Below are 26,176 nucleotides of genomic sequence, written 5' to 3' on the forward strand. Positions count from 1 at the left end.
GGTGTCCCAGGTATTCTTTTTTAAGTATTTATTTTTACTTGTGGTAAAATATCACACAAGTATTACCATTTTAACCATTTTTTTAAATTTTTTTATTTATTTATGATAGTCACACAGAGAGAGAGAGAGAGGCAGAGACATAGGCAGAGGGAGAAGCAGGCTCCATACACTGGGAGCCCGACGTGGGATTCGATCCCGGGTCTCCAGGATCGCGCCCTGGGCCAAAGGCAGGCACCAAACCGCTGCGCCACCCAGGGATCCCCATTTTAACCATTTTTTAAAATATTTTATTCATTTGAGAGAGAGAGTGAATGAGTGGGAGGTAGGGGCAGGGGGGAGAGGGAGACTCCCTACTAAACAGGCAGCCTGTTGTGTCTCAGGGCTCAATCCCAGGATGTTGGGATCATGACCTGAGCTGAAGGCAAACACTTAACTGACTGAGCCACCCAGGCACTCCCATTTTAACCACCTTTAAGCATGCAGTTCAGTGGTATCAAGTATATTCACACAGTCATACCACCACCACCATTTATCCATAGAACTTTTTTATCTTGCAAAACTGAAACTCTGTACCCTTTAGACACTAACTCCCCACTGTCCCCTCCCTAAGTTCCTGGCAGTCACCATTCCACTCTGTCCCCTATAGATTTGACCTCATATATAAGTGGAATCATACAGTGTCCTTCTGTGACTAGCTCATGTCACTTAGCATCATGTCTTCACGGTTCACCTGTGTTGTAGCTTGTGTCAGAATTTCCTTCCTTTTTAAGGCGGACTAATACTCCATTTTATGAACATGCCACAAAATGTTTGTTTACCCATTCAGCTGTTGGTAGACAAGTATTTTTTTATTTTATCAAAGACTGTATTAAAATCCCAGGTTAGTCTGACTAGAAACATTGTACAGATAACATCCACACACACACTTTGCTTCTGTATACAGGGGTTTACTTTTTCAAAACCATAAAAACAGTATCCTAACAGCATGCAAGTGGATTTTCAATAATAAAAAGTCCTACCAATAACTGGATCATCTTAACACGAAGCCTTTAAAATTTTCTCCTAGCTAAAGTCTCTCCTATGGGCAGATACAAGTTGTCGAAGTCATGACCCCAGCACCCCATATGACGGAGTGTTCTGCTACATCACAGTCCCCAGTCTGCGGTTGAAAGGCTGTTGTTGCCAACCCCGAGTGAGCAAAATGCCCTTTTCTTCAGCATTGCTTTTTGCTTCTTTGAACATCTGGATTGGGTTCTTCAGGATCGTTTTGTTTGCACCTGAGGGAAACTCTACTCAAGTCAGCTTAACCAAAACCAAACTGGTGTGTGTGCTGGAGGATGGTGGTGGTGGTGGCATTTACTGGTTTCCGTCACTGGAAAGAACGCAGGAGTAACTCACAGAACTAGGGCCTGAAACCAGGGACTAAAAGCAGCCAGCGCCCTTCCTCTCTGCCCAGCTCTCCGTGGCCCTCCCTCTTCCTCTCTTTCTTTCCTTAATGCACTCATGCCCGCTTCACCTGTTGGGGGAATGTGGCCATTGGCAGGCCCTGCCTGGCAAATGCAGTGGCAACACCATCCAGAGAGTGATCCCAGAGAAGGACTGTGATTGGCTCTGTTGAGTCATATGCCCTCCCTTTGGGCCAATCATGTTATGAGGGTGACCGTGAGTTTTTATTGGCCAGGCCTGGTCTCATGCCCATCCCTCTGGCCAGAGTGGTGGGAGCCTGTGGCTTTCAGAGAGGGAAGTGCAGACCTACTGGGAAGACAGTAAACAATTGTGGAGTCACTGTGAATGGGGTGGGGGTGGGGGTGGGGGTCTGTTGTTCACCATGGCAACAGGAAACATCTACTACACACATTGAGCTCTTGTTTAACAATCACCTGGGGGGGAATGCGCGAGGGCAGGATTGATGTCTCGGAGCTTTGCCAGAGGCCATGTAACATGTTTGTGTTTTCAAAGCATGTCCACATCTGATAACTTATTTGTGTCCCACCAAAACCCCGGCGGGGCAGCAGAAAAGGAACCAGTGACGCAGAGAAGTTGAGTGATGGGTTTAGGGACACACGGCAGATGAATGCAGACAAGAACCCAGAGCCCCAGCTCCCTGACTCCCAGGGCTTTGTCCCAGCAATATCACAATCAAAGTTTGGACAAGTGGTGGGAGGTTCAAGCCCCGGGGGGTCAGGCCTGGCCAGCTAAGGGAGGGAGCTTCGTCTGCTGTCTTCCCCTCGTATGAGCTGGGCGAGCCCTTTGGAAGAGACGGGAGGGCGGCCCCTGGTTTCAGAGCCTGCCCGAGCTCTGATAGGGGACGTCCCTCCGCTGGACCTGGCATCCTCCCAGTGGGCGCTCTCAGTACGCAGCTCCTCCAGGACGCTGTGAAGATGCCTCAGTGTGAGCAGGAGTCTCTGGTCTTGCACTTGCATCTCAGCCTAGGAGACAGAATCAGTGTGAGGGGACTGGGAGTTCTCCAGGAAGGTTGTTCTCATCACTGTCTCATTGGAGACAAACCTGCAGCCTTGCAGAAGCCGAGTCCACCCAACCCTCAGTTTCTTCATCTGCAAAGTGGAAAGCAAATTGTACCTTTCAAGGCTCTTAGGAGGACTGAATGAGTTAGCCCATGCTCTAAAATCTGAGATGCACAGGGCGCCAGGGTGGTCAGTGGTTTGGGCCTTGGACTCTTGATTTGGGCTCGGGTCATGATCTCAGGGTTGAGCCCTGCATGCTGCTCTGCACTCAGCAGGGAGTCTGCTTGAGATTCTGTCTCTCCCTCTCCTACCCCCACACCTCAAACTCTCTATCTAATAAATAAATAAATAAATAAATAAATAAATAAATAAATAAATAAATAAAGTCTTTAAAATGCTGGACCACCAAGTTATATGATCATCTTCATCATCATTATCAAATGTTATTCTTAAAGATTTTATTTATTTTTTAAAGATTTTTTTTAAAGATTTTTTTTTAAAGATTTTATTTATTCATGAGATTTTTTAAAAGATTTTAAAGATTTTATTTATTTATTCATGAGACACACACACACGCACACACAGAGGCAGAGACACAGGCAGAGGGAGAAGCAGGCCCCATGCAGGGAGCCGGATGCGGGACTCCATCCCGAGACTCCAGGATCATGCCCTGGGCGGAAGGCAGCACTAAACCACTGAGTCGCCCAGGGATCCCCCTCAAATGTTATTCTTATTTATACCTCCACTGTATGCTTTAATTCTCACTGCAACAAACAAATCACTTTATAGGTATTAAGGTGCACGTGACTTCATAATAAAACAAAGTGGAGTATACCTTGCAGACAGGCAGGAGTCCTTGGGAACAGTGATTCTCAACATACGGTCCAGGGAACCCTTGGATCCCAAAAACTCCTTCAGGTGTTCGGGGAGGTCAAAATGACTTTCATTACAACACTAAGATATTATCTGCCCTTTCATCCTCTTATGAGCCTACAGTGGAGTTTTCCAGAAGCTATATGACACATGATACGATATCTGATTACTTGCAGAAGCAGATAGGAGAATCCAGCAGTTTTCTTTCGTAAAGAGTTTACTAATGTTCTTTTTAAATGCATTCAGTAAACACTAAAAATTTCTCCTTTTGCCAGCACTGGTTGGTATAACTATAACTCTCATAAGAAGATGTTAAAACCTTACCTTTCTGACTAGGTAATTCTTTTTTTTTTTTTTTTTTTTTTCGACTAGGTGATTCTTATCCGTGATACAAAATTGAGAAGCTACAGAAAGGGCATGTGGTTAAATTCCCTCCCACCTGTTCCACCCCATGCCGCTACTCAGTCTGCTCCCCCAGAGGCACCACTGGGAACAGTGTCCCTTCTGTCTGTCTGTCTGTCTCTCCAAGAGATAATTATTAACATTATCTCTTCACTAGAATAGGTAGTCATGAGACACACGCACGCACACACGGACACACACACAGGCAGAGACACAGGCAGAGGGAGAAGCAGACTCCATCCATGCAGGGAGCCCGCTGTGGGACTCCATCCCAGGACCCCGGGATCACGCCCTGGGCCAAAGGCAGGCGCTCAACCGCTGAGCCACCCCGGCCTCCCTCTTCACTAGAATAGTATTTTATTTTCAGGACAAACTACTTTACAAGTGTGAAGATAAGACCCATTTCCTGCACTTCCAAGAGAGTGGATAGAAGGAAGGAGAGCCACCTCCTGAGAACCCTGGGGCTTCCCAGGCTGTGGTGTGAGTGGGAACAGGGACACCTCTTCCCAAATTCTTGGGACACCATTATGTCTGTGTTTTCTCAATTTTAGGGTCTTCCTCCCATACATTTTTATCGTTCAACCTTTAGCACCAGTTCTGGGCACATGCTCGTGAGAACGTAGGGCAGCACCCAGCATGGAAGCAGTGGTAAGGAAGGTGATAGACTCCATGCCCTTGGAGTTGAGGACCGGAACCCCTGAGCAAGCTGGCCTCAACAGGAGGGAGATGTCCCCTCTCACAGGGCAAGAGGGGGGACAGGTTAATCCAGTCCAGCGTGCTCTGGACTCAGTTTGCTCAAGTTCTGCACTGAAAGCTCTTTCCTCCCTCTGAATGAATGCCCCTTAGTCATCAGACTGGTCTGGCTCATCACAAGATGGCTGTAGGTCTCTCTCCTCTGTTAGATCCCACCAGACCTTTGGGGCTTCCATGATCACCCATCACGTGAGGGCCATGAAAGGAGGGAGAGCACCGGACTTTCATCCATGGTAGTTAGTGCTACCAATGTGTTCCTTCACTGCATGAAGTACTGATCCTTCCCTGATGGTCAAATGCAGCTTCCTGCTGCATAAGCACTGAGATGCCTTTATGGAGTCATGTCAATTCCATGTGATCGAGGAGAAAACAGGCTTGCCTGGGAAATTGACAAGTCTGGCAACAGGAAGTGGAGACTCAAGGCTCCCATCTCTTGGCATCATGTGGAGGGAGCTGCTTGGACCTGGGAGGCTGTACCCAGGTGGGCTTCCTCCAGCCCTGCCTTGTTTTCCTTCTTTATGTGGTGAGAGAGGGGTACCTTATCAGGTGGATATTGGCCCTTTGGGTTCAGGAACCAAGCAGACTCAGTGTGGGAGCCCGGGGTTTAGGGGAGCATGGGGAAGGCCCCTGCTCAGCCTCTGGATCCCTGGAGACTGTGAGAAGCTGCCCCTCCTGCAGCTAGAGTCTCCTGGTCCCATGAGATGCCCCACTGGGTCAGCCTCTTCCATTAGGATGAGAACAGGTTTGGGTCCCCAGCTGATCTGTTTCCTGGCAACCCAGAAAATCATTTTTGGACAGTCCCATGTGTCTCTCCCCTGACTGAGAAGCTGGCCTATTGGGATCCAAACTTCTTTCTATCTCTTGGCTGGTGTCCCCATGTGCTTTGAGGCATACCTCTGTTTTTGGACTTGGAGAAAACTGCACAAACAGAGGCAGAAGGCCTGGCTTCTTGAGGAGCCATCAAGGCTTACTCAAGCCTTACTCAAGGCTTACTTCCATGTGGGAAGTAAGCAACATAATCCATAAATTTAGGTGAGTAAATGCCTATAGGAAGGAGACAGGAGTGAGCTGGGCAGGCAAAGTTCGTCTTCTCCCCTCTCCCCCAGGGTGCAGATCCCTTGCCACCCCTGCAGAGAAGCCCAAAGCCAGGAAAACCAGCTGCTGAGAGTGTGCTGGGCCTCTGGAGGCTCCTTGCAAAGTGATGGCCTGCTTGGTGACACAGTGCATCACCTCACATACCATCACCCTTTGCTGCCACCCTGTTTCCTTCACTCTCATCGCTCTGCTTGGGGCTGCATCTCCAAATAAATCGTTAGTACCCCAATCCTTGTGTGGGCTTCTGCTTTCTAGACAGTCTGGGCTAGGACAGTGGGTGTGATCCATGTCTACCTGGGCCATGGTTTTGATGGCCAAGCAGACACTAAGTCAATTATACCTGTCTCCTTCCCAAACTATTGCAATAACCCACGCCATGTTGGTACTGTTGTCACCCCCATTTTATGATAAGGAAACTGAGGCTCATGGAGGGAAAGCTACTGGCAGAGGCTATGCAGCAGCAGAGCTGGGCATACTCCCAGGATTTTGGTGTAATTCTAAGGCCAGTCGGGCCAGCACCCAGAGCCTCCTCCTATATAGGCCATGACCTACTTATCCCGGCACCCGAGACAGTGATGGTGTGCTGCATGGCTGGTATCATGGGGGAGACTGCTGGGCCTACACCGGAGCTGCAGCCTCTGTCCCAGCCAAAGGGCTCCTAAGAGGGGGCCCAGGGAACCTGAGAAGACATGGAGTGAGGCCATCAGGTAAAAAGAAATGCAAAGCCTTACCAGCTCCTTTCTCAGCCACTCCAGGGTCTGTCCAAGACTCGTGGTTGGTGCTTCTGTTTTCATCTCAGTGTCCTTGGAGAAGATGTTGTCACTGACCTGGTGATGGGCCCGAGGGACCGGCTTCAGGCAGGGAGCAGGGTCTGGCTAAGTCACTGAGGATAGAGTTAATGAGAGCAGGAAGTGGCTTACATTGGAAAAATGTAGGTTTTTTTTTTTTTTTTTTTTTTTTTTTTTTAAGGGCTTCAGTATTCTGAACAGAATAAGGAGGGAGGGAGGGAAACCACTGGGGTATGGGCACTTCAGGGCCCAGTGGTTCTGGAGTCTAAAGTCTGATGCCAATAGGATCACAGTGACTATAAAGCTTTCAATGATAATAATTATCAATATACTATTAGTATAGTATTAGTTATAAATTAATAATTAGGAGGATAAGCATCCCTTTCTGAAGGCTTAGTTTGTTCCAAGGGCTTTACTACATATGACTCCATTTGGGGCACATACTGCATCTGTGTCCTTAATCCCCTTCCTCCTTCCTCACCTCTCTGTAGAATCTAGTTAAAGGGAAATGTTCACCTTCCAGGTCCCTTAGCTTCTGAGTGTCCTCGCGACCCATTTCTAGAAAAGGAGATTAAGGCAAAAATTTGCTGTTAGACTTCTAGGAAAGTCACCTTCCTGATAAAAGGAAAAATGTCAGTGAAGCTCCCCCTAAACTCCAACTTCTCCTTCCTTCAGCCTGGAATATGGACGTGATACCTGGAGCTACAATAATTATCTTGCAACCCAGAGACAAAGGCCAAAAAACTTGCAGAGACGTTAGAGACCACTGTGTCACTGAATCACCGACAGCATCTGCCTGTTATGTGAGACAATAAAACCTCATTTTTAATTGGGCAAACACAGGCCGACAGACACATCGTTTATCCTTCACAACACACTATGAAGTGGGTATTCTTTAGTTGTCTCTTTCTTTTTCTTTTTCTTTTTTTTTTTAGTTGTCTCTTTCAACAAACACTTATTGAGTATCTATTATGTGCCAGGTTCTGCTCTAGGCACTGGGGATGTGGCCCCAAATCAGAGAGACATGGGTCCAGCTTTCCTGGAGGACATTGGAGTGGATGGAAACAAACAATAAGTAATTAATCACCATTAATCATTATTAATATTATGATGGAAATAAATAGGATCTATTATCACATAAGATTTAAAATAATTTATTCTACCCACATGAACTAGGAACCCCAAACTAAGAATTAACATGGTGATCCCAGATAAAGAGCTGAGGGGACCAGCAAAACCAACTCAACCCGTTTTGGAGGGACTTGCCCTCAACCTAGGCTGCACAAGTTGATCAGAGACAAAGCTCCCCTACAGATGAATTCAGAATTCAGAATTACAAGGAAACTGCCCACCATAAGCAAGAGTCAGCAGACACTATCAACAGCAGGGTTAGGTGCCTCTTTTCCCAACAACTTCAGATGAAGATAACAACAAGGTATTTTTGGAAAGAATTAAATTCATACAAGAAGGGATAAAAAAATATAAGAGAAAAGACAACTTAAAAAGGTGGATTCAAAAAAGAACTAAATAGAATTTATAGAAGTAAAAATGAAAGCAAATGTTTCTAAAATACAGAAAAAAAAGACTGTACCTTTAGAGTAGTCCCCGACTACTTCTGGTGGTAGGTACAGGAGCTAGGGTGGTAAACTGGTATTCAGTGGGAGGAAAGTGCTGCACAGAATTCTCTCCAGGGGCACTCAATGGAGTGAGGATGTGCAGCATGAATGATCAGGGAGGGGTAGGGGCTCCCCTGGTTTGGAAGTGGGACCTGGGGCTCCTGGCAAGGCTGTGATGGACCAGGTGGGAAAAGTGGTCCTGCAGGAAGCCAGGACACCTGGGATCCAACTCTGGCTCTACCAAACTTTCTATGTGAACTTGGGCCTCATCCTTTCTGACTTAGGTATAATGAGACTCACAATAGTTGCCAAACTGAGTTGTAAGAAATGACACAGCCAGGGATCCCTGGGTGGCTCAGCAGTTTAGTGCTTGCCTTTGGCCCAGGGCGCAATCCTGGAGTCCAGGATCGAGTCCCGCGTCAGGCTCCCAGCATGTAGCCTGCTTCTCCCTCCTCCTGCATCTCTGCCTCTCTCTCTATGTCTATCATGAATAAATAAATAAATAAATATTAAAAAAAAAAAAAAAGAAATGACGCAGCCTGAGACTTACTGCCATAGGCAGAGAAAATTTTATGTGCAACTTCTCCTGGTTCTGGGGTCACTCTTTAGAACCAGAGAGGGTCTGAGAACTCTCATCTGCCACATTCACATGCCTTCTAACCACAGGGTCCAGAAATGGATTTCTTCCAGGCAAGTCGACAGATGATGTGTCACATGACCCTGTAATTACAGGGCAATGGTCTGGGTCAGAGGTGAGTGCCCTGGCCCGAGGAAGCCATCTATGGATGGGACAGGACAGAATGGTTTGTGGGTATGAAAGTGTGTGAAAGGAGCTGTGTCCTGGGAGGTGACTAAATGACCTAATCAGATCTTCTCTCAGAGAAGGTGAATTTGCCACAGATGGAGAGGTTGGAATGTCATAGAACACTGTGCAACAAAGCTCTCCCAAACTCCATACCTTCAAACAGTAATCACTTCTTTTTACTCCTGAGTTTGTAGGTTGACTGGGATAGTCTGTAGGTCTGCAGGTCTGAGCCTGCTCCGTGGGCCTCTGGTCCTCCCTGCATCACTGAGCTATGGAAGCTTGTTTTTCTCTTGACAGCGGCAAAGGATAAGAAAGCAAGTGGAACCACATAATGCCCCTTAAGGCCTAGACTCGAGAGTTCCACACTGTTGCTTTGCCATGTACCACCGGACAAAAGGAATCACATGGCCCAGCCCAAAGTTATGAGGCAGGGAAGCACATTCCACCTACAAAGAGATCCTGTCATTCGTGTGGAGTCAGGGAGGAGTGGAGAAGTGGGAGCGCCAATTCTAGACCAGAAAGGAAGTTAGTTCTGGAGTGGGGACCTGGGTATGGAGGGGCCCACAGAGAAGGCGGCAGGCAGGGAGGGAATCAGAGGCAGAAAGAATTGCTGTGGCAGTGATATGAGACACAGAAAGAACTAGAAAGATGATGATTTCAGAATGAGAGTGGAAGGATAATTTAGGACCACCAACATTTATTGAGATCTTCTACTCTAGACCAGGCATTGTGCTAAGCTCCTGACATACATAACCCCATTTCATCCTTAAAACCTTATGGTTGCAGTTCCCAAACCAAGTGCCCCGGTCCCCTGAGGGACTGCAGAAAACCCACAGAGACCCTGCAAAATATTTTACAACTTTGAGGGAGCTACGGTGACATCTGCCAGATGCTGGGCAAACTATTATTAAGCTATTTGAAACTAAATGCTTAATAAACAACCCTCTGGTATTTCTTTGAGCCTGGAACACTGAAAAAATTATGGAGATGCTTAGGGTGCTGTGAACTTCTGCCTGTGAGGTAGGTACCATTGTTTTCCATGCTTGATAGTTGGTAGCAGATAGAGCCTATTATTAACCACTTTTACAGATGAGGAGACTAAGGCTCAAAGGAGTGTGGATTTTCCTAGGATCCACCCAGCAGGTGAGCAACAAGACTGGAACTAGAACCTGTCCTCCCTGACCTCATGGGATGGTCTTGCTTGATGTCTCCCAGTGTGGAGGGTCATGGAAGGGCTCAAGCCAGGCCACATGCTGTCCTTTTGGGCAGGCCCAGTGGGTTCTCTGCCCAACACAGAAGTGGTGTTGATAGGAGCACTTGGAAATTAGAGGATGATGCTCTGTCCTTGGCCTGTAGCACTGATGCCTAATTACCCTGGAAAGCCATTTCTTGTGGTTAACTTGTTTTGATGCACTTTCATTTATTTTTAATCCCACTCTCAAGATTCTGGCTCACAGCACATTTTATTTCACAGGCTCAGCAAGGCTTGGCACACAGGGATAAGGGGTGGTGGAGCAAGGAGGCCTGAAAAGGGAAAAACTTAAACCCTTGAGTGAGGAAAAATATCCTCACCAAAAACAAAAGCCAGAACAGTCATCCATTCATCATCCATGGGCAGCTGATAATATGGTTTCTGTGTGCCAGACCCTGCACTGGATGTTGCAGATATCTAGTAGTGAGCAAGAAAGATCTCACACCAGACCTCTGGGACCTATGGTCTAGCTAGAGAGAGGATCCATTAGCAATCAAGTGGTTCAAAAATCATTCTTTAGGGATGCCTGGGTGGCTCAGTGGTTGAGCATCTGCCTTTGGCTCAGGGTGTGATCCTGGGATCCTGGGATCCTGGGATTGAGTCCCACATCGGGCTCCCTGCATGGAGCCTGCTGCTCCCTCTGCCTGTGTCTCTGCTTCTCTCTCTCTCTCTCTCTGTGTCCCTCATGAATAAATAAATAAAATCTTTAAAAAAATCATTCTTTATACTATAAGCATGGCGTATATATGTATATATATCTCACGAATGAATGAATGAATGAGTGAATGAATGAATTTGCAAATTAAAAAAAATTAAAACTATAGGTCCACTGGAGATGTGAATTGCCCACACAAGTTAGCAACTGTGGTAAAAATTGCAGGTTGTCCCTCATGGCAACAGATGGCAAAAGACTACATTCCCAGACTCCCTTGCAGGTAGGTGTGACTGTATGATTAAACCCTGGCCAATAGGATATGAACAGAAATGTGTGCAATTTCTGGGTTGTGCCCTTAAAAGGAAGGAGGAGGTTTCCTTCCCCCTCTCTTTGTCCTCCTTCTGCTGATTGGAACATAGACCAAAGGGCTGGAGGTGGAGCAGCATCTTGGACCACGAGGGGGAAGATGGCAGAGCAACAAGATAGAAGGAACCTGGGTCTCTCGTGTTTGGTGAAGCCACCATGCCAGCCTTAACTGCCAACCCTTAACTCCCTTAACATGAGGGAGAAAGAAGTTCTGTTTTATTGAAAACACTATTATTTTGGATCTCTGTTATAGGAGTTAAGCCAATGACCTAAAAATATAGCAGCAGAGCTAGCAGCAGAGGCCAGGCTTCTTGATTTCCTCCTCTCAGGCCCTTTCCACAATCCTCCCTGCCCCAGTGTATTTTATTTTCTTCCACATGTTTTCTTGTTTGTGACCAGATCTGTTCCTCATAACAGCTCTGTGAAGTTCATAGCAGAGAGAGGACATCCATGATGCTCCCTGGGCAGAGAGGAAAGCCAAAAGGCAAGAAGAGATCTGCCCTAAGGCACATGGGCAGAGTTATTCCCATCTCTTAGATGGGGCAAATGGGCTTAGAGACGACATTTAGTTCTATTCACCTTTTGGTGATATCTCTTCTTGTACCCTGGGCACCTTTGCCCTCATCCCTACTTCTCAAAATGCAAATGAGGTGGAAGTTTAGCAGAGAGAAGCCTCCACATTGTGACAGCCTTGAGCCCTCCCAGTCTCCTGTCTCATCATGCAAGCACATGGTAACGTACCAACTAGAGGGAGCACAAGGATGGGGTCCAGCTGGCTTGGGGGGCCCAACACCACTTTTCCTTCTGTGGCTGCTTATCCCCTTCCAGCAGGCCCCCACTTCAGCCCAGACAAGCAAGGTCAGTGATCCAGTCACTTGTCTGCTGCTCACGCCCTGCATCTCTGCACTTGCAGGTCCTGAGCGCATGCCTCATACTCCTGGATCTTGCAACAAATGCTGCGAGAGCCCCATTCATATCCCCTCAACCCCCACCTTCTCCATATGTGTCCAGGCCTCCTACTGCAAAACGCAACTGACTCTCTGCTTAGGAAATATGCTTGACCTGTGTGGAAGACAGACTGGAGTATGGAAGCAGCCCTCACCAATGACAAACAGCGGTCAGTGGGTAAATCTCTGCCTTCCCTTGACTCTCAGAAATCTAGCAGGACCAACCTCCAGTTGCCCACAGCGGTCACATGCTCATCGATGCCCCTGCAGTGTGTTGGGGGCCTTCCCTTCTCCGTCTCATTTTCCCACTCCTCTACAGTGCTTCCTGGGACTGCCTCCCAAATAAGCCACTTGTCCTCAAATTCTTGTCTTAGGTCTACTTCTGGGGGAACTGAACCTATAATACATCCTATCCTCATGTGCCCTGTACACATGAGTCCCTTTCACCTCTTTCTGCACACGCTGTGCTGCATGTGAGTGTCCTGTACATGGTATGCTGGCTCCATGGTACATAGGTACCCTATCTACACACAACTGTCCAATGTCCAGGTATCCAGTACACAGTCCTACATCCTATGTCAGGGAAGTGTAGCTTCTGCCTCTGATGAGGTGGTGCAGACTAGTGAAACAGGATGGGACAGTAGGGAGAATGTCTTGGACCTCAGCTGGCTTTGGTGTGTGACTCTGAGGCACGTTGCCTGATTGATCTGAGCTCCAGTTCCCTCCTCTGGTAAATGAGCTACAAGTTACTAAGTTGTCATGGGGAGATAACCCACATGAAGTGCAGCACGGACTGGTGGCACACAGGTGCTCCATCAAGGCTTCTCCACCTCCTTTCTTCCTAGACTCACCATCTCCCAAAGGGGTGTTTTAAATCCAGGTAGCCCACTGCCTCCAGTACATTGACCCTGTGCTGACCCGGGAAGAAGGGCACGTGGATGAGAGGAGACAAGGCCCCTGTCCTCATAGAGCTGCTAGGTGGAGATGCTCGCTTTTGCAGAGCCTGGGGACAGGAGTCTTGATTCCCCTTCTTTCTCTCTCCAGGTTAGGGAGAAATCACAGCATGCAAGTTTTTCATTCTCCAAGGCTGGGAGCTTCAGACAGACCCAGTGGAGAGGAAAGAAATGTAGGCTGAGCTGGCTGAAGATGCGTGTGCATGTAGGGTAGTGTGGATGCTCCTTCCAGGGCCTGAAGAATGCAAGGCCACCAATTCATTTCCTCAAATCCCCAAAGCATGTCCTGTTATCGTGATATCAGAGCCACTCCATAAAAGCATCAGAGCTCCAGGAAAACCAGATGAGCCAGGTTGGTGCCGGAGGGTAAATATAAAGCAAGTGAACAAACCCAAACACCAGAACTCAGCAAGATGCCCAGAGACAGATGAGAGTGAATGGGGTAGGGGACAGTAGGCATATGGCCAATCAGTCCTGGAACTTTAGGTTTATCTGAGGTCCCGGAATCAATCAGGAAGTCAGAGGCCCTTGGTTCTGGTTACGCTTCTACTAAGCCTCTATGTGGCCATAGGACAATCTCTTTTCTCTTTGGCATTCAGTTTTTCCAAATGTAAAAATGGGAATAATGTTAACAACTCAGAAATTTTACATGTGCTTGGAAAATTATGATGGGACCCAGCATAGTGGTTATGAGCACTGAGTTGAGGGTTTTTCTTTTGAAGATTTTATTTATTTATTTATTTTAGAGAAAGAGGGAGGGAGGGAGCGAGAGAGAGAGAGAGGGAAAGCTTGCTCCAGAGCAGAGGAATGGGCAAGAGGGGTAGAGGGAGAGGGAGAAGAGAATCTCAAGCTGGTTCTGTGCTGAGTCTCAAGCCTGACACGAACCTTGATCTCATGACCATAAGATCATGACCCTGATGTCATGAGGGAATGTCATGTCCTGAGCAGAAAACCAAGAGTCAAACATTTAACTGATTGAGCGACCTAGGTGCTCCGGAGGTTTGGATTTGAATCAGAGGTCTCTGGTATACTGACTGTGGGCAAATAATTAACTTCTCTGTGCCTCAGTTTCTTCATCTTAAAATTGGGATAATAGCAAGATGCCTGGGTGGCATCCCAGTTGTTGAGCATCTGCCTTTGGCTCAGGGTGTGATCCTGGGGTCCCGGGATTGAGTCCCACATCAGGTTCCCTGCAGGGAGCCTGCCTCTCCCTCTGACTCTCTCTCTGCCTCTCTGTCTATGTCTCTCATGAATAAATAAACAAAATATTTTTTAAAAATGGGAATAATAGCCACCTATGTGACAAGCTGGTTATGGTGATTAAGTGGGTTAATATTTGTAAAGCTCTTAGAACAGTGTCTGGCATATGGGGAGGGTTATATAAGTGTTTGTTGAATAAACACACAAGTAATTCATTAGTATTACTTCATCTCTGTTTAAGTGTTGTTAGCTCTTCCAGGAACACTTTTCCTTACTGCCTCCTCCTTCACATAGCAAAACCTCAATCTTACCTGGGTTATGTTTTCATATCACCCTCCTGGACACACTGTTTCCAGATTTTCCTCACTCCGAACACAGAGGGGCAGTTTTGATCTATATTTTTCAAACTCCAACCATTCACGTTCCTCTTTCTCAATTTTTGCCCACTACCTCTACTTTGATTTGTCTTTAAGCTGACCATATTAGATAGGAATAGTTCCTCTGAGTGAGAGAAAATCCCAATTAATAGTAGCTTATGTAACAGAGGAGTTTATTTCTCTCATAAATAAAACTATCCCAAGCTGGTTGTTTCATGGTCATTTGGGATCCAGATTCCTTCCATTTTGTTGCTTCTCCATCCTAACATGCTTTCACTCATGGTCCAAGATGGCTGCACAAGCTCCAGCCATCAAGTCTGCATCCTGGCAGCAAGAATAACAAAAGAAGAGGAGAGTATATCCCCTTCCTTTAAGAACACTCAATACATTTTGCCCACATCCCACCTCCTCTGACAGTCTAATGGCTTACTGTCCACTTGATCACACCTAACTTCAAGAGGGGCGGGGAAATGGAATCCTTATTCCAAGGGCACTGTGCCAGGTACTGATCAAGGGTTCTATCCCAGTGGGAGAAAAGGAGAGTAAATTTTAGAGAAAACCAGTAGAGTACATTGCCCCAATTTTATAGACACTTGTATTTGTTTTTTCTCTTTCACTCTAAGCAATGTTATCCATGATATCTCTGGTTTCATAGGCTAGTTACATATTTTTCTAAAATATATTAAAATAAATACCCAGCCATTAAAATGAATACATATATACATAGAGGTGTGTGTGTATGAGTATAGATACAGATATGCTCTAGAGGGTGGGAGACTGTTACCATCCCCAGTAATCCACACCTCTCGGTATTCATATCTTTATGTAGACCCCTCCTCCTTGAATCTGGACTAGACTGTGACCTCCACGAAAGCAACAGAATGCAGCAGAACTGATACCACGTCTGTTTCAACCCCCAGCATTTTTTTTAAGAGATAAAGAATCCTAAGCAGATCTTGCAACAAACAGGGCTTCAATGAGCCCCCAACATGGGGCTTGATCTCACAACCCTGAGATCATGACCTGAGTGAAAATCAAGAGTTGGATGCTTAACCAACAGAGCCACCCAGGCGCCCCTCAACTCCCAGCTTTAGGAAGCTCCAACAGCTTCTTCTTATGTATTCTGGGGAAAGTCAAGTGCCATACAAAAACTGACCACCTTGATAGCACCATTGTGTGAGGAAACCCAAGCTAATTACCTAGAGAATGTAGAAGAAAACAGAAAAGCCCAGCTGATGACTGACAATGAGAACCAAGTCCTGGATACATGGCCATGTCTGAGCTTTTCCAGCCAACTCCCAGCAGTATGGACCACTCCAGCAGACACCATGTAGAGCAGAATTGAGCTGTCCCTACCAAGCCCAGCCCAAACAGCAAAACTGAGCAAATAAATGGTGATTTTTCTTTCAAGCTGTTAAATTTTGGGGTGGTGTGTTAGGCAGCAATATATAACCAAAGCACATTTCTCTCTATAACACCTAAAATCATGTTATGCATCCTTACTCTTTGAAAAATTCTGAATTAAGTGATGCTCTAATATTCTAGAAGAGCATGCATGCTGTCTCCCTCTCACAGACTCAGACATCACCAGATAGATGCACAAACAGGAAATTGATTGAAGACTTGTGGCGTGCCAACATGACCACAATAGCCTCCCAAATGGTCTCTTTTTTCTCTTGTCCCCTTGCACCTGGGAGCAGCCAAAGAGAGAATGTTTGCAGAATGCAAATCTGACCACATCACTCTCTTGCTTATCACCCACTGCAGTGTGCGTGTGGGGTCTTCCCAGGTTCAATACACATGCACACTCAACAGATGACCATAAGCCATACTTGGCATTGACCTACTCTGAAGGATATAGGACAGGAACCTTAGCATGGCATTCAATGAATGCTAGCACCAGGCCCTTCTCTCAGTGGGGTTCCTTCCTGCTGGCCAGCAGAGTAAAAGCATCGGTGCAAGGAGATGGGATCCCATCAGTGGGTGCAGGAGCCATCCCAGCTTAAAGGCTTCATGCCCCAAGGGAGCCAATATTTTTGGACCTGCCCAGTTACAGGAGTCACCATGCTCAGGAAGCCCAAAGTATGATTTTTCTACCAGGTATTTATTATTCCTTCCAGATGTAGGTTACCAATTTCTCAATCCTTGTTTTTTTTTTTTAAATTATTTTAAGAACAATTTTGAATTTAGAGAAAAATTGGGAAGGTAGTACAAGAGTTCCTATATACCTGGCACCCAGCTTCCTCTCTTATTAACACCTTACATTAGTGCAAGACATTTGTTACAACCAATGAACCAATATGGATACATTGTTGTTAGCCAAAGTCCATATTTATCCAGAGTTCCTTAGTATTTACCTAATGTCCTTTTTTTTGTTCAGGATCCCACTGGGGATACCGCACTACATTTAGATGTCACATCCTTTTAGGTTCCTCTTGGCTGTGACAGTTTCTCAGACATTCCTTGTTTTTGATGACCTTGACCATTTTGGGAGAATTGATCAGGCATTTTGTATAATGTCTGTCAATTGGTATTTGTCTGATGTTTATCTCATAATGAGACTGGGATTGTGGATTTGGGGAGGAAGACTGCAGAGGTAAAGTGCCATTCTCATGATATCATATCAAGGGTACAGGCTGTCAACATAATCTGTTGATGTTGACCTTGATCATGTGGCAGAGGTAGTTATATCTGTCACATTTCTCCTCTGTAAAGTTATCCCCTCTTCATACTGTACGCCCTGAAAGTGACCATACTCATCCCACACTTCAGAACTGGGGAGTTATATTCTGCTTCTTGGGGACGGAGTATCTATTTATTTGGAATTTTTTTGTGGGAGATTTATCTTTTCTCCCCCCTCTTTTTTTCTCATTTGTTATACTTTAGGTTACAATTCAATAATACTTTATTTTATTTGATCAAAATTGTCCAGCTTTTGAAAGCTCTTTTAGGGGCTCCTTATGTCCTTTGACACATCCTCATCATTGTGTGTATGTGTGTGTGTGTTTGTGTATTGAAGGACTTCTTTACTTCCTGACACTCCATGCTCTCCAGCAGCATGTATGTCCTGCTCCGGTCCCAGAATCAGCCATTTCTCCCTGGTTCCTTGTGCTGGTGAATGGTATTAGAAACCAAGTTTGGGCACCGTGTGTGCTCGATACTGTGCAGCATCATTGTCCAGGCTCTCTGAGCTGCTAGAGAGAGGAAATGTACATGTGTACACTAACCTGTGTACATACACATATCTATAAATATTTCTGTATGTAATCTTCTGCATCTAAATTAAGTTAAACATGAGTTCATACTGATTTCTCCCCTTTTTTAAAAAACAGATTTTATTAATTTATTTGAGAGAGACAGAGAGAGCACAAGCAGAGGAAGGAACAGAAGGGGAGGGAGAGGGACAAGCAGACTCCTTGCTGAGCAGTGAGCCCCACATAGTGCTGATCCCAGGACTCTGAGATGTTGGCAAGAGCAGAAGTCAGACACTTAACTGCTTAACCAACTGAGCCACCCAGGCGCCCCTGACATTTCCACTTCTAATCAATTACCATGTGGATCATTCTAGCCTCTTCCTCAGGGGTCATTTTTATCATAGCTATGTTGCCTAGTAACCTAGTGGACATATGTTTATCTGTTTCCAAGGAAACAGAGCTAGATAGTTAACCAAAGGTCAAATTCTCAGGCAAAAGAGGAAGAGGTTTTGTTAACTCTTTACTCACACAGATAGATCAGTGGCTGCCACTGCTCTGTGGGTCAGAACCAACTCCCTGGCCTATGGGCCCTACAGCCACCTGCTTCCTGACAGTCCAGCCTCCTCTGCTCCCATGTTCCTCCATGGCAACCGCCCTGGCTCTGCCAAGCCTCACACCATCCTTCTCCTCTCCCAGGGCCTTTATGCATGCCAGTCCCCCTGCTGGGCAGGTCTCTTTTCTCTACCCTCTTTATCAGACTGCTGCAATTCATCCTTTGGACCTTAGCCCAATCCTTGTTTCTGCAGGAGAGCCATCTCCATCTCCTGGACTTGGTCAGCACCCTGTCACAGGCTCGGCACAGCACTATGTCCTTCTGCTTTGTGGCACTTACTACCGTAGCAGTGTTACATTTTCTCATGCTTTCCTTCCATTAGAATATGAGCATCTTGAGGGTAGGGCTGAAGTTTACCTAGTTAATCAGTATATAACAGGTGCTCAGTAAATATGTGCTCCTTTTCTCCATTCCTCATTTAATAAATATTTATTAAGGGCCTACTATGAGTAGGCCCCTTTTCTAGTCTCTGGGGATCCAGGAGGAAGGGAAACAGGCCAAGCTTCTGCCTCTTGGTAGTTACTTTTTAGTGGGGTGGGGTGGGGGGGGGTGACAAAAACAAAGAAATAAGCTAATGTCAGGAGTTGATAAATGCTATGGAGAAGTCAGAGTCACTCTTTAAGGATTAAAGGGTGCCGGGCCCTGCTAGTTTTAAAAGGATGGTCTGGGGGCACCTGGATGGCTCAGCGGTTGGGTTGTTCAGTGGTTGAGGGTCTGCCTTCGGCTTAGGTCGAGATCTGGGGGTCCTGGGATCGAGTCCCACATAGGGATCCCTGCAGGGAGCCTGCTTCTCCCCCTGCCTGTGTCTCTGCCTCTGTCTGTGTCTCTCATGAATAAATAAATAAAATCTTAAAAACAACAAAAAAAATGATGGTTTGAGAAGGTATCTCTGAGAAGGTGACATCTGACCAAAGACTCGAAGGAAGAGGGGGGTGAGGTCTGGGGCTATCAGGCGGAAGAGTGTCCCAGGAAGAAGGAACAGCAGGCAAAGGCTCTGAGGCAGGACTATGCATGACTGTGGGAGGGAACAGTGAGTGCCTTACAGGGAGGTCTCAGCCAATCGCCCGAGCCCTTACTATGTCCATTTCACAGATGAGAAGCTGGGCTCCAGAAGCTCTGGCGCCCTTTGCACAAGACCACGCAGGTGCGGCGGGGGCGGTGCTGGCAAGCACACGGGAGTCTGGCGCCACGGCCAGCTTCCACTCCAAGTCCTGAACAAGGACTCTGAAGGCAGGAAGGAGGGACCGAAGCGTCCCCATCCCCAAGGTCCCGCCCAGGTCTCCACCACACCAGCCTCAAAGGCAAACGCACCCAGTTTCCAGGCAAGCAATCCTGGTTGGCACGGACTGCACAGACCTCTGGGGCAGGACACGTCAGGCTCTCCCATGAGGTGGCAGAGGAGCCGGGACGGGACATCCTCATCCGCCTGCCCTTCAGCGGCCAACGCCCGACTGATCTTCGGAAAGCCTCCCAGAGCCTTCGTTTTCATGATCCCGCTGACAGAGGTGAACACTGAGGCTCACAGAGGTGAGAGGACTCAGCTGAGGACATGCAAGGGATCTGGCCTCTACGCCTTCCTGGAAACTCCATCATCTTCACACTGAACTTCTCTGGGGGCTTGTCCCGGGCCAGAGACGGAATGTCCCCCTCACCTTCTGGCTTTGGGCACTTCACTTGATTCCACCTTCACCCGGGCCTGTAAAGGAAACAGCGAGAGCCCAGCCACGCACATCCATCCACGCACACTGCGCGGGGCTCTAGGGGATCAGAGAGGGGCCCTGTCCTCTGGGAGCGGCCAGTCCCCGGAGGACGCTGGCACGCAGAGAAAATGACTTTTCAGAGCTCAGAGCAACACTGTGCGCCGAGGGCCAGCCCAGCGAAGGGGCCCGAGGCAGGCTTCCCCCGGGAGGAGGTGCGGGCGGCGGTGTGTGTGGCCACCCGCAGTTCCCAGGAGGACTCGACCTTGGACCCTGCGCCCCGCGGTCCCACAAAGAGCAGGGAAGGGGGAGGGTTCGTCAGGAGCTTCCTTGCAGCCTTCAGGTGGCGCCCTTGAGCCACGGAGCCGCACGCGCCTGGGAAGACCGTCCCGACCCAAGGACCTGGGAGAGGACCCGGGTCCCACCCGGGGGCTGTGCGAGCTGGGCGGGGGGGGTGACCCGGCTGCGCGCGGCAGTAGCGCCCCCGCGAGGGGCTGGGGGGAGGCCGCCGGCGGGGGAGGGGTCTCCCTCGGCACCCACCCCCGCGCCCCGCCCCTGCACCCAGCCCCGCGGGCTCAGAGCTTCAATTCCCCGAGCCGGGGCGCCGGCGAACAGATAAGCCCTCCGGGGCCGGGGAGGGCGCGGAGCCCGATCCCCCGCCGGCCCGCCACCCGGCCCGCCAGCCGCCTCCCGGTGCCTCCCCGCGCGAACTCTCCGGGCGCCCTCGCCGGCCGCGGGCGGAGCTCGATCGGTCGCACCGGGAGCTCCCGGGCCCCCGCCCCCGCCCCCGCCCCTCCCTCCCCGGAGCCCCCAGCGGCCGCCGCCGTAGAGCCCCGCGCGGCGCGAGCAGGTACGTGCGCCTCGGCAGCGGCTCCGGGCCGGGCCGGGCCGGGCCGGGGAGGGGGCGGGGGCCGGGGAGGGCGAGGCGGCGGCGGCCGGGCCCGCGCGCGCCCGGGCTGCGCCGCAGCGGAGACACCGGCGGCGGGCGGGCGCCCCGGGAGGGCCGGGCGGGGAGCCTCCCGCGCGCAGAGCCGGGGAGGGAGGCCCGGCGCAGGTACGCACGCGGACGGGGCGGCGGGGGCTGGCGGGAGGCCGAGGGCCCCGGGCGCGGGGGGCCGGCGCGGGGAGCTCGCCTGACCTCGCGGCCCGGCCGAAGGACACGCGGCGAGGGGACCCGGGCGCACGCCGGTCGGTGCGGGGCCGGGCCTCGCTGGGCCGCCTGCCCGCCCTGCTCCCGGCGCCGCCCGGCCCGCTCCGGCCTGGCGCTGCCGGGCGGGGTCCGGGCCGAGGGCAGGAGCGGGGGGCGTGGGCTGCGGGCCGAAGGGCGCGCGGTGCGGCGGACGGCCGGGCTGCCGGCTCTCTGCGCGGAACTTTGGGTCTAGCAGCGTGGACCTGCGTGTGCGTATGTGCGCGCCCCGAGGCTTTGTGTACAACTCGTGCGTGTGTGTATCGATTGGGTTTTGTGAAGCTTCACCCGCAGCCGCTGCGCGTCTGTCTCCCCGCGTGTTAGTGAGCACGGGGGTGGGGTGGGGTGGGGTGGGGTGCTGGGCCCTGGGCGGGTCTCGGTGGGTGCCGTCCCGGGGGCAGTTGGCTGCGTGTGCTGACCAGCCCTGCCCTTTCTCTGGGTGTGAGCCCCAATGTGGTCTGCGGATCTGCGGGTCAATACTGCGTGGCTTCCCAGGTCTGTGGGTGCTGCCTGTGGAAAAGGTCCCTGGGGTGTGAATGTGGAACTAGGGTGCGTCCTTCAGGTCCTGTTGGACTGCAGATGAAATCGGAGTGTTACCGGTACCCTTGGGAGGGGGGTGGTGAGCAGTGGCCACCAGCATCTTTGTCAGTATGTCTGTTTCCGCTTGTGTGGGGGTAACTGGGCATGCCCTTGTATAACTGCTGGGAATCTCTGAATCTGGGTGGGAGACATCACAACTCTAGGTGACAGGGGGCCTCTTTTTTTCTCTGCCCCTTTCCTAACTCTGGCATCCTCAGAAAAAGTTTTGGGTCCCTGCTCCCAGAATTTGGGTGCCCTGAGTTTCCTTGGGATATGGAGGCATGAACATGCTGGTCTGGGAGGAGAGTTCTTCCGCCACTCCAGGAGCTGAATTCTGTGGAGGAGGCTGAAGATCTGGGTAGAAAGGGGCACATCCAGACACCCACTGGGCAGGAATGGCGACTGCCCCTCCCTGTTTGTGGTGGCACTCAGGAAAATGTGTTTGGTACCAAGAGTAAAAAAGCCAGCCAGCACACCACATCTCGCCTCTCCATTTACTGGAAAGTGGGAACAGTCTGGGCAGAGCCTGGCTCTGAGTAGGTACCCCGCTACCCTGGGTTCCGCTACCCTGGGTTGGGGGAGGGATTGTCTGCCTGGGCTGGTTGCCAAGCCATTCCTGAGCGCTGGCAGTGTTCCAAGCCAGGGGGCTGGGATCCAGACGGGACTCAGACACATCCCTGCCCTCAAGCTGCTCACTGTGGCCTTAAACAGTGGGACAAAGTAGAGTCTACGAGTGGGGGCTGGAAGAGCCAGGGAGGGAGGGTGGAATGACACCACCTGTTCAGGGGAAGGTGGGGCCGCAGGTCTGTAGGTGGTAACAATTCTTAGGGAAACTGTTCAACTTCTGGCCCCCACATGCATGCCAGGGGATCTTGGCTACAGTCTGTAAAGCAGAGATAGTAATTCCTGCTCATGGGGCTGGTGAAGGTTACAGGAGAGTCTGCCACAGGGCAGGCGGGTGCTCAGTAAACGTTTATTAAATTGGAACTTGGGAAAGAGGGACGTGGTGGTAGGAATGGGTTGTAAGTGGAAACAGGCTTTGTACTCAGATGAAAGGCCCTGTGTGTGCTAAGAGGAAGTATCTGCTGCAAAGTCCACATTGGAAGGAAGATCAGAAAGATTGAAAAACGTGCCTTCCTGCACTGGGGCTCTGAGTTTCATTCATTCATTTGTTCCATTCAATTGCACTTCATTTGCTCATATTCTTTCTCTCTTTCTCATTCTGTCTGTCTCTGTCTCTGTCTCTGTCTCTCTCTCTCTCTCACACACACACACACACACACAGAACCACAGGGCACGGGAGGATAAACTCAGGCATGGCAATACAGAGAAACATCTAGAATCACGTGTATATGTGTTGGCACACCAGGGCGTGTGAGCCACTCTGTACCTGGGGGTCTCTGTGCAGCATGGGGACTTGGGTCTGTGTGCCTGGAGCGCTGGGTATATATGTGCCCCCAGGATGTCGGTGTGTACAGGGAACAAAGGAGTTCTTCAGTGGGGTCAGGTGGGGAAGGGGCCTGAACCGGGAGCTGGGAGCGGGGGCAGCACTGCATCTGCCTACGGGAGGACACATCATCCAGTCCAGCTGAGTGTGGTCGTGAGGGAATGAGGACCTACGTTGGCCAGATTCTTCCATTTTGCAAGAGAAGCCAGGAATCCAAAGTTTAAAATGTAAAATCTTTTGCTTTTTATATATTGGCAACTACTTCAAAAACAAATGAACAGACCAGAAACAACAAAAAAGTAAAACTTCTCTGAGCCAAATATGGTCCATTGGCTGAAGTTGGCATTCTTTGACAGGAATGCATATGTGTTGTCTGTGTGTGTGGGTGTATGTTCGGATGCTTGGGTGGTGTATCTCCTCTTTGAGCAGCAGTGCCCCCTTCCGTCCCCCATCCTCAGCTCCCCTTCTGCCCCTCCAGGTGCCCCCCTATCTTCTACTTCCATAAAAGGCATTCAGCTTTGACCTCATGGCTCTCCAATGGGCTCCACGCAGGAGTCTGAGAGAGCTCCCTGAAACCTAGGCAGATGTCAGCACTCCCTGTGCCCACACCTAGCCTTCCTGGTTCCTTGGCCTAGCCTCTAGCGTCCTTGGGGAACTGGTCCCAGCTGACGTCTGAGGCACTCCTCTCTAGAATGTCCTCACCTCCGCTCACTGCGGGGGGATTGCCCACTCATCCTCTGAGGTCCGGCTCAAATGCTAGCAACTCCTAGAAACTTCCCTTTCTTCTCTTCGTCTTCACACCATCTTCATCATCTCTGTCCCGCGCCCCACCCTGCGTGAAGTCACCCTCATTTCATCACAACAATGTCCATTAATTGAACTGGCTGAGGCCTTACATTATTTTATGAAATCCTCACATCAACCTTTGGAGGGAGGTGTTTTGCCTATTCCCATTCAACAGATGAGAACACTGAGTCCAGAGAGGTCACATCACCTCCCCCAGTTCGAGTGGCGGAGCTGGGATCTGCACCTGGTGTCCACTGTCTGAATGATAACTGAGCACTTACAGTTCTGAGTCCTTGATGTGGATGATTTCAGTTCTGACACCAGTCCCATTAAGTAGGGAGGTGTAGTATTATTGTCCCTTCATAGACAGGGAGCCGAGGCCCAGAGAGGATAAGTAAATTGCCCAAAGCCACGCGCCAGCCAGTGGTGAAGCAGCATCCTGACCTGGATGGGATGGCACTGCTCTTCCATTGTCTGATTCCCCATCTTCTCTTCTGCCTGGCTGGCTCCCCTATGGGAACGGTGCCCAGGACACCCTCACATTGCTCCTGGCCTCAGTGTGATGTCTGGCGCCAGCAGGCTCTTGGTAGAGGTGTGTTAAATTTGACTGACTTTCTCTCCTCTCTTCCAGCTGCCAAGGGGCCAAGGGATGAGCGGGGGCCCTCCTTCCTAATGGCATCTCCCCCTGGTCTGGAACTGAAGACACTGCGTAATGGCCCCCAGATCCCAAGGAGACCTGCTCCTCTGGGCCCAGTGGCTCTGCCCCGGGAAGGTGTGGAGAACGTCTGCTTTTCCTCAGAGGAGCATGAGACCCATTTCCAGAACCCTGGGAACACCAGACTGGGCCGGTCCCCTAGCCCCCCAGGGGGCATCCCCTCACAGCCCCGATCCCAGCGGGACGATCTATCCCTGCGATCAGAAGAGGGGCCCGGCCTAGAGCCCGTGAGCCGCCCGGTGGATTATGGCTTCGTCTCTGCTCTGGTTTTCCTGGTGAGCGGGATCCTCCTGGTGGTGACAGCATACGCCATCCCCCGGGAGGCCCGTGTCAACCCTGACACCGTGACAGCGCGGGAGATGGAACGCCTGGAGACGTACTATGCCCGCCTGGGCTCCCACCTGGACAGGTGCATCATCGCGGGCCTGGGGCTGCTCACAGTGGGCGGCATGCTTTTGTCAGTCCTGCTGATGGTCTCCCTGTGCAAGGGTGAGCTGTACCGCCGGCCCACCTTCGTCCCCGGCAGGGGCTCCGGGAAGACCTACGGCTCCATTAACCTGCGCATGAGACAGCTCAATGGGGAGGGCGGCCAGGCTCTGGTGGAGAACGAAGTCGTCCAGGTCTCGGAGAGCAGCCACACCTTTCAGGGGTCTTAAGGAAGAGTTCACCCTGTCTGGCTGCTTCAGCTGCAGGGTGACAAGCTCCCCCCCGGCCGCCGCCCCGAGTCTGGCATTGCAGACTGAGCTCCATGGAGGGCCCTGCGGAAGGAGCCTTGGGTGCTGGTGGGGGTGGGGGGAGTCCTGGGGTCAGGACCGGGCTGCACGTGCCAGAGTGGCCCCCTGATCTGTTTGCAGCTTGAGGTTTTGCATAAGGTCTGTTTGGAGGATGGCTTCTGCTGCTAAAAATACAAAAGTTTGGAAATGCTGCCCTTGGAGGATGAAGTTTCAAGGTTTCTTGGCATTTTGGAGGATTGAGAGCCGTTTGAAAGGCTGCCCATCCTGTTCCCCAGGCCTTGGGGAATTCCAGGATCTCTGCTGCCCTCATCAGCCAGGTGTGGGTGCTGGGTGACCTTGGAGGGGATGCCCTCTCAGCACTGACTGTCTGCTGGAAGGTGGCCTCCCGATGAGAGGAGAAATCAGTGCTGAGGTGACCGTCCCCTCTCCAGCCCGCAGTCCCTCTGCCTGGGAAGTGAGAGGTGTGGGCTGGATGATCCCCGGGGCCCCTCCAGTTTTGCCCTAGGAAGAGGAGCCCACTAGATCTCTGCATCTGGCCACTCCTGCAGGAAAGGAGGGTGGCTGTTCACCATTCTTTTGCCATTTTCTAGCCCCACTTTGATGACTACCCCCTGTTGGACATCCAGCAGCTCGCACAGTCCTGCTGAAGAGCCCTGCTAAGGCCCCCTGGTTAGGCTG

The 26,176-nt window shown here is 50.2% G+C and overlaps 2 protein-coding genes across 6 annotated transcripts; one reads left to right on the plus strand and one right to left on the minus strand.

Moving 5' to 3' along the window:
• Nucleotides 1–285: 285 nt before the first annotated feature.
• On the minus strand, nucleotides 286–20,563 carry C26H20orf202 (chromosome 26 C20orf202 homolog). 2 transcript variants are annotated; one of them, XM_072800401.1, is made up of 4 exons: nucleotides 19,666–20,563; nucleotides 6,893–6,934; nucleotides 6,320–6,471; nucleotides 286–2,429 (listed from the first exon to the last, which is right to left on the minus strand). In XM_072800401.1, the coding sequence occupies exons 3-4, from the start codon at nucleotides 6,380–6,382 to the stop codon at nucleotides 2,196–2,198; spliced, it is 297 nt and encodes a 98-aa protein (XP_072656502.1). In that variant the 5' UTR covers nucleotides 6,383–6,471; nucleotides 6,893–6,934; nucleotides 19,666–20,563; the 3' UTR covers nucleotides 286–2,195. The 2 variants fall into 2 exon arrangements, with proteins under 2 accessions (XP_072656502.1, XP_072656501.1); XM_072800400.1 differs by having other exon boundaries at nucleotides 6,858–6,934; nucleotides 19,666–20,562.
• Nucleotides 19,454–25,698, plus strand: TMEM74B (transmembrane protein 74B). Of its 4 annotated transcripts, none has more exons than XM_072800391.1 (2): nucleotides 19,454–19,881; nucleotides 24,681–25,698. In XM_072800391.1, the coding sequence occupies exons 1-2, from the start codon at nucleotides 19,740–19,742 to the stop codon at nucleotides 25,418–25,420; spliced, it is 882 nt and encodes a 293-aa protein (XP_072656492.1). In that variant the 5' UTR covers nucleotides 19,454–19,739; the 3' UTR covers nucleotides 25,421–25,698. The 4 variants fall into 4 exon arrangements, with proteins under 4 accessions (XP_072656492.1, XP_072656493.1, XP_072656494.1 ...); XM_072800392.1 differs by lacking the exon at nucleotides 19,454–19,881 and adding an exon at nucleotides 20,638–20,901; XM_072800393.1 differs by lacking the exon at nucleotides 19,454–19,881 and adding an exon at nucleotides 21,019–21,105.
• The last annotated feature ends 478 nt before the right edge of the window (nucleotides 25,699–26,176 follow it).

This window comes from Canis lupus, chromosome 26 (assembly GCF_048164855.1).
Source record: "Canis lupus baileyi chromosome 26, mCanLup2.hap1, whole genome shotgun sequence".
Classification (NCBI taxonomy): Eukaryota; Metazoa; Chordata; class Mammalia; order Carnivora; family Canidae; genus Canis; species Canis lupus.